The following is a 10,980-nucleotide window of genomic DNA, read 5'->3' as shown; positions in this document are numbered from 1 at the left end:
TTTGATTTTTTCCTGCGCCTTTTTTTGGATCTTTGTTTTTCCGCCCCAGAAGAAAGAAATTCCCCTCGACAGCCCTGCGCCCTTGTTTACATTTTGGTTGGCTGTTGTGGCTTCCGCTTTTGGGTCCCGCGTGCGTTTCCGTTTTCGTTTTCGTTGCAACATTTTTGTTTGTAATTTACTTTGGAATGCTGGCGCCACAGTCGCCGTCGTCGCCTTCTGCGGTTTTCTTAGAAAAATCTCCAGTCGCCGTAATTGCAGTGCCTGCAATGCCGCCTGTAGTGCTCCGGACCGCGGACGACGGACTGCGCACTTCGGACTCCGGACTCAAAACCTGCCACTGCCGACAGGCAAATCAACTGTCACCCAGTTGCTCAGATGCGGGACCACGGGCGGTATGAGCAATTCCTCATTCCGCATTCCTCATACGCCGCGTGGGTCGCAAGCAGAGTGGGCAGCTGCAAGGGAAGAAATGCGGGTGCCACTTTAAGCTTGCGTTCGCAAAACACCCAAATATCTTCATCGCCTTGCATTCCCATTCGTCAGAAGAACGTAGGGCAAGGAATAATATTTTGCACCACTTTCCTATGCATAATACAAGATATTGTCAATAACACAATAGATATTCTCACAAAAAACATACATACAAAAGCTGGACTTTGGCATGATTGTGTAAACGATGGTTTTGCTTTAACTTTTCCAATGTTCTCCCCGCAGCCACATTTAACTGCAGGCGATCAGCTGTGAAAAAATCAGCTTAAAAATATTAAAATGGAGCCGCCAAAAAGTCGCACAGGTTACGAGTTATTATCTTAGCTGACATATAAACAATCGATTATTAACAAAAAAATAATTAAGTCTGTTAAGAATATGCATTTCTTGCTTTGGGTTCAAAACAAATATTTTGTAATAGTTTTAGTTGTTGTCCATATTCGTATCAATTTCGCCGCAACAACCTACATATGTACATGTAGTCCACCGCATCACCACAAAGTGGCCAATACGACTTCCAAGCCTGCAGCTAATCTGTACTGGTACTCTTGGAGCACTTGTCGATGGCTTCAGCCTTCGTGGTAGGGTCCATCCTTTCGCCGACGGAGGTGGAAGATGCCATGTCCTGGGTACCCTCCACCTTCTTTCGCTTGGCAAGCAGTTCCCCATCTGGATTTTGCTCTGGCTGAAGCTCTGGTACCACAGTTTGATCCCCAGTTAGATTCTCCTCGGGAGGGACACTCATCCTCAAGCCCAGCATGCTGGTTAAGCCATCAACTTTAATGCAGGACTCTCACAACTAATCATTCGAACTCACCCGAGCTGCAAAGTAATATCGTTCAGGTCCGACGCAATGATTCCAGGGTTATTCCTGATAGCCCGCATCAACTTCTTGGCCATGATCGAGTTCAGTGCTCTCAGCAGTTCTCTCACGCGGCCATGGAACTGGGCATCACTTCTCAAGGCAGGGTACGAACCCTGCGTCTGGGTAGACTGATCCACCATATCCGATGGCGAGTCCTGCGTCTCTATAGACTCCACACTGGATCCACGTGGCTGATGAGGCTGCTCCTGCATGAGGAACTCGTCGGGGGAAGAGGAACGGGATTCGTTGCTTCCAGCTGGACTTGCCTTCGACTTGTTCGGCATATCGAAGTTCAGTTGTTGTACAATGACTATGGTTTCTCAGGTTCGGATTCTAGATGAAAACTAAATTTCCTGGCGACTTGTCAAAACCAAATGTCAAAAATAGGTATGGCCAACTTGATTGAAAATGAAAAGCGTGCTTTTAATGTGGCCTACTTTACAAGATTATTTGGGTACACACTTGGCAAGTAATAAAGGGACACTTTAAAAAGTGTAAGGGTGTTTAAAAAAAACCAGAGAGAACGCTTTAGTCGAGTTCCCCGACTATCCGATACCCGTTAGTGCAGGGTCTGGGCTGCGTGGTCTGGGCTGCGGGGTGCGGGGTCTGGGCTGTGTGGTGCGGGGTCCGGGGTGCGGGACTTGCGCTGCGTCTATGTCTCTGGAGTCTGTATGCTTAATCTCAACGTTCTAGCTTTCATAATTCCTGAGATCTCGACTTTCATACGGACGGACAGACGTACGGACAGACGGACATGGCCAGATCGACTCGGCTATTGATCCTGATCGAGAACATATATTCTTCTTTATATGGTCGGAAACGCTTCCTTCTGCCTGTTACATACTTTTCAACGAATCTAGTATACCCTTGTACTCAACAAGTAACGGGTATAAAAATGGTCACACAAATCGAAAAAACTTTCACTTTTCCCTGCTTAATTTCGATTGCTTAGCCAACAAAATTTTGGGTACGGGTATCTGATAGTTGAGGAAATACAATATAGGGTTTACAATCTATTCTTTTCATATCGAAGAGATTATTTGGTTGTCAAATTGGGAGTTTGAAATATATGATAAAATAGATTTTATTAAAGGGGACAAAAAAATGTTTACAAATTTTGTTCGGTGAACAATAAACATATACTTATTAACAATTAAAAATGTGATAAGAGATAACTAAACAATACAAACGATGCAAGGTAGAACAATAGTTGTTTGCGGCTTTTTTAAAGCATGATAATTATAGGGAATACGTTTCTCAAATCCTCAAAATCTAGCCAAATTTGTTGTTGCGTGCATTTTGGTAATGTTGTTCTGTCTTAAATCGCAATCCTTTCCTCCGATCCTATGCAATTGTGATTCGAGGAGTCCTCTCCACGGTACAGTAAACCTGTCCAGTCCGTCAGACTGTGAAGTGCGAAGCCAGTGTCATGAGGCCTCTATGAACAACAAAACTTTAGAAAATAAATCACCTATCTAAAACACCTATGAACTGTTGGTCGAAAAATGGGGGAAATCCTTGTGTCGACTCCCAATTAGCCTCAATTAAGGGATCATTACGGCTTAGGCTTCAGTACCTTTTGCACCGGAAAGCACACAGCCCGTATCCTTCAGATTCCCATTCAGGATGTGCCCCCCAGCAGCCGAACTTCCAGTTGAACATCCCCCTGGCAACAGGCAAAAGCGATAACTAACTAAATAAATAACATAAATTAACTAAATTTGTAGACAATTTAGTCTGCTAAGTGTAAAAGTTTTTTGTTTTCCCTGTCGCTGTTTTTATTTCAGTTTCTACTCTTTTTGCCATTGTCATTGCTGCCGTTTTTGTATTTGTTTTTTGGGTGCTGCTGCTGTTGCTGTTTTTCTTTTGGTTTTTGTTTTTGTTGCTGCCACTTTTACTGGCCAAAAAGTGGGAGGGGGTCCTGCAAAAGTGAAAGGGGGCTTTTTGAAGGGGTGAGGAAGGGAAGGGGAAGGGAAGTGGTAACGGTTTTGTGCATTTTCGGTGCTTTTGGCGCAAAAAAGGATACGCTTGATTCGGACCCGTTTGGGCTGCCTTCTATGTCACCGTTCAAGGATGCGCCCATCCAGGACACCCAGGACATCCAGGACACCCCGGATGGCCAGGACACCTAGGACACCCAGGCCATCCAGGCCACCAAGGACACACACTGGCACACTCGGCACAGAGAGGCAAAGAGAGGAAGGGGCATGCAATGTTGTGACATCAAATGTTCATGTTAACAACTTTTCCAAAACTCAATGAGCTGTTGTTTGTGTTGTTTGGCGCCCAAGTGTGTGAGCCAGGATACACAGGGACATGCCAGGGATATAGAACGAGATGGGGCTACAGATATAGCGATAGAGATAGCGATAGCAATGGAGCCAGAGACGGACGAGGAGAAAGCGGGGAGAAAGGCAGCCAGGCAGCCAGGCGCAAACACGAATCGAGTGTTTTGTAGCAAATAATTTTGCACAAAGTTCTCGCCTTAACGATTTGAACACATGTTAACATGAGGAGTAACAACAGTTGCGCAACTCCTGTCCCTGCTCCTCCTGCTCCTCCTGCCCCTGAACCCCGTCCCCGCTCCTCCTCCTCCTCCTCTCGTCCAGGCACTGGGCCAAAGGGCACGAAGGATAACACTTGGACAAGATAATGAATATGCTTGAGCACCGACGATGATCCAAATGAAGGCGACTCCAGCAACGACAGCTCCTCCAACTCGCCCTCGTCTCCTTGTCTCCTCGTCTCCTCGTCTCGCCAGGAATCTCTGATCTCCGTGTGGTGAGGTGCTACATGAACAGTTGCATTTTGTTGCACAGTGCCTTTAATAAAACAATCTACTTATGCTTTGCGGCTGCAATTATGTGGCAGTGCTCTCTATCGGATACCCTTTTCTATCGAGCGGTTTTGGGTTTCTCAAATAGGCCAACTGAAAAATAAAGCAAACTGATTGCTATGTAAGCTTTAAAAGCGAACTCGCTTAACAGCACTATTTGCATTTACAAGTGGTCCATAAACTGCATAAGCTTGTTATATAAGTGCATACGAGTATATTTGAGAAATAATTTTCATTTAACTTTCATAGCCGTTGCGACACCACTATTATTGTAACCACAAAAGTGGTTTCGGATTGGGTTGAGTGGTTTTGGCGGATGTGAGCCGACAGTGGTATAACATGTTTATATGATGTCTAATAAAATGGAGCGCGAAAAATGTAAAATTCGTATTCCGAGGAGCCACTCCGCCACTACAGATACTCCGACATGGCAAATTCGCATACGGAATTCACGCCAGCTCTCATCGGGTGGGAGGAAATTGCGTATTTGAAACACGTTTAAGCAGCTGCAGGAGCATAAAAAGGATGAGCGACTGCCAAAGGATACGGTGCTGGCGCAAAAGAATCCTGCACATGCAGTCCTTTCCCGTCTCCCTTCTAACACCAACACTTGCACTAGCATCCACACCCACAACCACAGCCATTTTTGCCATCCCAGGCCAACCGCGATGCATAAAACTTGCAACGAAGACAAATCGTGACACAAAATATGGCAAATTGTAAGCGAAATTATTTGGCAGCATGGACCGAGTGGTGATTTCGAGGGAGCTGCGGAGCCGGATTGAATTACGCCCGCGGCCCAGTTGTCCAAACCATCGGCTCAATCACTGATTGCCACTGCCTTGATTGATCGGCATGGCAATCAAAGCCCCGGGCCAGCAGCTGCACTGCATCCCCAGGAGCAGAGGCGTCCCCAAAGGGGCAAACATTGTTATTATATACACCTCTATATTGTATATGATACATCTCTCAGTCACCATCACCAGATGGTACTTGGTGCAAGGCATATGGCTTTCCACATTGTGTTCTGGTAACTGAAGGCCAACTAGCAACTTGCAACTAGTGACGAAACACGCTTATCTATCAAAGGGGGAGTATTACTGGAGTGTCGAAAGCCATGGTGATATGATAACTCCGCCTGCAGTGTGCCCCTTGAAATTAGTCCTGAAACAAGGAAGCAGAAATTGCACTTGACAAGTGAATAAATTCATTCTACGCCCATGATGCACTTGCTCTCTGCCCTCCCAACTCCACCCGAAGTTGCCCTTTGCTCGGATCTTCTGAGTGGATGGGATGGGATGAGATGAGATGGCTTAGGCGGCACTTGCCGCCGCCAAGAAGAAACGATGGTAAATAGGTGGTAACACATCCTTAAATATTTACCCGGAGGACTCGGGTAGTCGGGGAGGTGAGGAGCTGGGGATGTCCTGACCGGGTAAGCCGCTAAGCTAACCTTGTTACACACGCCACATTCTCGACGGATGCTGATGGCGTCGGCGGTCGGGAGAACCATGAACCGATTTGCCATGTGTCAGGTGGATGAAGCGCAGCAGCTACGGAGCAACGTTAACAAGTTGCCCACCTGGGCACATGTGAAGAGATTTACAGCGGGGCGGCAGCTCCGGGGTGTTCCTGGGTGTTCCTGGGTAGTCCCAGCTGTCTGGCTTCCCAGTGGATGCCAGCTGTCTGTCCCGATCCAATCCCATCGGCTCCGCTCGCCTGCATCCATTGTCTTTGCAATCGAGCAGCGGCAGTGGGTTGGGTATCCGGATACGGCATTGGAGAATGGGGAATGGGGACTGGGGATGGGGAAGGGGAAGAGCGGACAAGTGACAGCCAGTTCCGCGGTGCTGTTTCCCTCTTCCCGGGCCGCCCGCTTGGCACTTTACCGTGCGCTTTTATTATTATAAAATACGCATGAGTTAGTGTGCATATTTCATGGATTTTGTGTATAAAAGGGATAAAAATGCAATCAGTCGCAAAAACCAGCAAAGTGAAACGGACATAGGATGGAGATGGAGCTGCAGTTGGAGCTGGAACAGTACCAGTAGTCTGCTGCACATTGCCACCTGCCAGCTCACACTTTTCGGAACCCACACGCCCAGTCCCCAATCCCCAATCCCCACCAGCTGTCACCCGCGAAATCTCCGCGAAATCTCCGCGAAATCCCAGCTGAAAACTTCCTTACAATGCGATTTGTCCGCACAGAAAGTCCTTGATCCGGGCTAATTTCATAATGGAAATCTATGAGCGAGTGTGAAGTGGCTAAGCATAAAGTGGAATCCGAGGACAGGAGCCACATACAATCATTCTCATTTCCTACTGCCGCACATCCGAGTCTCCGAAAATTACTCATACGACGCAAATGTACCTCAATCTGCAACCGAATCTAAAATAAAAGTAACAATTAACTGAATAGCTTTTATGGAAAATTCAAATTGAAACACGCATCAATTTCAAGCGACTTGCAGTAGATTGAAAGATGATGAGTGCATAATTTAATTACCCCTCCCCCCCGCTGAGGCCAGAAGAAGAAGAAGAAGGGTTCCACGCTGCACAATAGTTGGAATCCGATCTTGCGGCGAAGAGACCATCGCAGCAGACGGGAAAACCACTTTTCAGGGTCAGGAGCCAATCCAGTGGCCATTGGCCTTGTGCACAACAGGGCCTGGGCCAATTACTCAATGTGATGGATGACCCAGCGAACGCTTAAATGAGTTGCCCGACCAAAAACTTCCTTCACAGCGAAGGAAGTGGTGTGGTGACCCCACACGCACACGTAAGCGCACACAGGTACACACACAAGCACACACGTGCCGCACCGTAACAGGTGACCTCAACCAGAGCAAATGAGCAAATGTCGGATTAAACAGAACTTGGCTCGTGGAAAGGTGAAATAGAATCGCTTGAAGATGGTCTAGTTCCGGAGCACACACTCGCAGAAACGGGTGTGAAGTTCCGACGAATGCTTATCCCTACTTCAGTATTGCTTTATCCACTGGCTAGGCCTGTCCACATATGCAGAGAGACCATATTCCTCCTTTGGCAAAATATAAATAATATATATTCAATAAAAAAGCAACACAATAATATGTACCTAACTATCTTTATAAACCAGCCAAAATGATCTCAAGTAGCAAGAAATGAACCAACTTTTAATTTGCAATTTGAGGAACAGTTTCAAACGCAAGCCTCTCGATTCTTTTGAATAACGAATAGTTGCAATCAAAATCTGTACCCCCATTTTCTGCGAGTGTAGGCAACGCAGCCAGGGCTGTGTGTGTGTGAGTGTATGATGCCTGGTTAAGGACACAAAAGTCATGACTGGCATGAGAACGAGCTCAAGTGCCATTGAGGAGGAGTGCTCATATTCCCAGACTTGCCACGCCCCCGACGCCATAGCCATAGCCGCCCACCCGAAGGAGCGGCGCAAGTGCGCGAGTAAATTCAAGAAACAATTTTCAGGAATGACTTAACTTTTGCGTTTATGTGAAAAGTTTCGCAACGTGATGTTATGCGAGCGCCGAAAGGATATGCAATTCACTGGCGGTGTGTGTGTGGGCGTGTGCGTATGTGTGCGCGTGTGTGTGTGTGTATGCGTGCGCCTGTGTGGGTGAGGATGGAGTGTGTGTGTGGTGTGCACACCCGCACAGGTGCGGAGTCAGAGGAATCGCAGCGAGAGACTCTGCTCCAGGTCCAGGCCCCTGGTGATGTGGGCCACGTCCTGGGAGTCCAGCAGGTCCTTCTCGGCCAGCACCTGTTTGAGGCGCCAGCGCATCGCGCGCATTTCGCGTCGCGTCGCCGGTAGGCGGGCCAGCAGGGCGTGGCTCTGCTCGGCGCTGAGCAGCCCGTCGCCATCCGCGTCGAAGAGGCGCAGCGTGGAGGCCAGCTTCCGGTCGAGCGGCTCGCTGCGCCGGAAGTTGGCCAGGCCGCGCACAAAGTGCCGGAAGCCGAGCGACGGATGCAGCATGGTGTCCACCATGTGCTCCGCCAGTGGATGCGCCGCCACCGGCGGCACTCGCAGCAGCTCACTGCGCAGCACCTGATCCTCGGCGTCGCGATCCAGGGCCTGGTAGTGGCCATAGAGGTAGTCGATCCGCGCCAGCGAGAAGCCCGTGTCGTGCTGGATATCGCGCAGCTCCTCGGCGGTCAGGTGGCGGGATGCAGTTGTTCCCATCGATTCCTTGATCTCTCACGTATCCCGATATCGCGGAAAAATATATAGATATACAGTCACGTGGGTAGACTCTTTATGTGGGTGTGGTGTGTGCGTCTGGGGAGCGTGATTGTGTATGCCTGACACGATCGATAGAGAATGGCCATGCTCGATCCGAAATGTAATCACCCAAGGTCACGAGTCCTTTGGTGTCCAGCAGCCTCATATTATGCACAGTCTTTTTTTAAATAATTTAGAATTCACTTTGTGCGGCACTTGGAGTGGAATAATTTAATATTATACATTATTGTTCAATCTTCCTGGATGGCATTTTTAACCTGGAAGCCTTTGAGTTTTTGAAACGACAGCTGTATGACATTTTCTAATGGCAGACATATACGTACATACAAAGCAACATACAAGTACATAGTACTGAGCAAAGCCACCAAGTTCTACATAGTGGGAAATGTGTTCAAACTCAGGCAAATGGAATGTGTTTATGGATTTCTGCCAGCCGCCAGCCTTGACAGCCCAAATAAATAACCAAAACGAGTACAAAAGTGTTATAATATTAATTAACATTCTGCTGGGCCGTGGGCTTGCTGTTGGACAGCCCACCATCTAATGGCGTCGAGCCAAGTCACACGAGGCAATGATAAGGATGCATGGAGAACGGATGAAGTGGAGTACCTCAGTACTCAGTACTCCCCGTTTCCGTTCCCGTGCCCGGTGGAATGATAACACATAACTTTGATTCGGAGCGCGGCGACACCTGACAGCCGCACCTCACACCCGCGTGCCACTTACCGCTGATCCGGATGCGGAAGTGGATGTGGATACGGATGTGGATGTGGATGAGTATGTGGAAGTAGATGAGGATGTGGCAGTAGCTGTGGATATGGATATGTATATGGATATGGATGTTCTGGACACAGCCTTCACTCATTGTGGCATGTGTCAAAATTAATTTCGTAGGCAATATTTTGACGGGCTTTCATGCTAAGCTGAGAGGTCCCCACTTTTCAGCTCAACCCCCAGCTCACCCCCACCAGCAAGTGCTCACCCCACCCATGGCATCATATGAGCAGGTGGCACTTTCGATACCCTGTACTTCGGATTAAATGGATTCATCCAAACTTATCCCTTAACGATTATATTTGAATAACATCAAAATGTAGAATGAATGAAGCTCGTTTGTATATGTAAACATAACGAACACTAATACTTGAAACAAGAGTAATATTCTATAACTTCTAGTTTGAAAATTCCCTCATGACGTCACATAACTTCGCACTGGGTATACGAGTAATCCCTAATACTTTCTGCCACTAAATGCTACTGACATGCGAAAGGTAACTTTGCCCTCAGGTTTTTATTTCCTTGGCTTGGCATACGTTTGATTTTTTTGGGGTATCGTTTCGTTTCGTTTTGTTTCGTTTTGTTTCGTTTTGATTTTGTTGCTTGCTTATTTTGTGGCCAGTCATTGCCCGAATCCGGACGGAATGGGATTTTTCCAGCATCATCCAAGGGACTGGAGCGTGGGTGAGAGGCGGGGGGCCACAGAACTCCTCCTCCTCCCAGTGCTGACATCAGTGCCATCACTGCCACAATATGCAAATCTCATTGCGACGCATTGAAGAGACCACAAACGGGGGCTGATGCCCTGATAGCTGATATTAAAACCATTACTCCGATGCCTGGTGCCTGCTGCCTGGTGCCTGGTGTTCTCCCCCACCCAATCCACATCCACATCCACACCCACAACCAAAGCCGCCTCCACCTGCACACTCGCAGTATCCACAATGCTCACAGCTCACAGCAAGACAACAAATTACAAAAATTAAGAGAACATTTTTGCGGATGAAAGGCATTTGGCAGGAGGGGCGTGGCCAGGTGGCACGGCTGGCGACAAAAGTGGCCAAAGTCCTGCCCATCAGTGGCAGCGGCCCCCGCTGGAGGTGTGAAGATCCTGCGCCACGCCCACTCCTCCGCCCCTTTGTGTGTGTGTGTGTGTGTGTGCAAATTAATGAAATTAAATCGTCTTCATTTGATGGTTGTAAGGGCCGGAGAAAAGAATTCGCCGGTCGTCGTCTCCCCAGGACTCATGGCAAATATCCTAATGGAACGCAGACTGAGATAAAAGAGGCGTCCTGCTGTTGTACTTCAATGCCAGCAACATTGTTCGAAAACCGAAAATAATGTCGCAAACTGGGAATAACAATAGCACATTTACATACCCATGGCGACCAGAAATGGAACAAAAATGATGGTAGTTCAAGATTCAGAAAGGATCAAATCAAACTATACAAATTATTTATTAAGAAAAAATAATGTATTACTAAGAAGAGCTCGATTTTTTGGGAAAACATTGGACATCCTAGAGGACATATTTTATATGAAATATTCTATAGGATCTGTCGTCTTGCCCTGCTTCTCCAATGAAAATTCTTAAGACAATTCAAGACTCGCTAGTCGAGGTCCCCGGCTATCAGATACCTGTTACTCAGCTAACGGGAGTGCGAAGCAGACGAATATATGCAAGTAGGAAAGCAAAAGTTTTTACTGTTGCACACGAGCGCCACCTAGCGCCAGCTTTATCTATTGTTCACGTGTCTTTGACATTATTGATCGTGA

At 47.5% G+C, this 10,980-nt stretch overlaps 2 protein-coding genes across 2 annotated transcripts; both read right to left on the bottom strand.

Annotated features, from left to right (window-relative positions):
- Window positions 1–877: 877 nt before the first annotated feature.
- Window positions 878–1,731, bottom strand: LOC122624728. The gene is made up of 2 exons (XM_043804412.1): window positions 1,307–1,731; window positions 878–1,250 (listed from the first exon to the last, which is right to left on the bottom strand). The coding sequence occupies exons 1-2, from the start codon at window positions 1,636–1,638 to the stop codon at window positions 1,019–1,021; spliced, it is 564 nt and encodes a 187-aa protein (XP_043660347.1). The 5' UTR covers window positions 1,639–1,731; the 3' UTR covers window positions 878–1,018.
- Window positions 1,732–7,851: 6,120 nt separating this feature from the next.
- Window positions 7,852–8,367, bottom strand: LOC122624283 (calcineurin subunit B-like). Its single transcript, XM_043803778.1, has one exon. The coding sequence runs from the start codon at window positions 8,365–8,367 to the stop codon at window positions 7,852–7,854; it is 516 nt and encodes a 171-aa protein (XP_043659713.1).
- Window positions 8,368–10,980: the final 2,613 nt, after the last annotated feature.

Source organism: Drosophila teissieri, chromosome X, assembly GCF_016746235.2.
Source record: "Drosophila teissieri strain GT53w chromosome X, Prin_Dtei_1.1, whole genome shotgun sequence".
Lineage (NCBI taxonomy): Eukaryota > Metazoa > Arthropoda > Insecta > Diptera > Drosophilidae > Drosophila > Drosophila teissieri.
Note: the sequence above shows the minus strand (reverse complement) of the source record. Positions and strands in the feature narration are given on the sequence as shown.

Excerpts from the sequence above, each read along its gene's own strand:
- LOC122624283 (XM_043803778.1), bottom strand. The coding sequence starts at position 8,367 with ATGGGAACAACTGCATCCCGCCACCTGACCGCCGAGGAGCTGCGCGAT.
- LOC122624728 (XM_043804412.1), bottom strand. The coding sequence starts at position 1,638 with ATGCCGAACAAGTCGAAGGCAAGTCCAGCTGGAAGCAACGAATCCCGT. Across the intron at positions 1,251-1,306 it reads GATATTACTTTGCAGCTCGG|CATGCTGGGCTTGAGGATGA; the intron begins GTGAGTTCGAAT and ends TGGCTTAACCAG.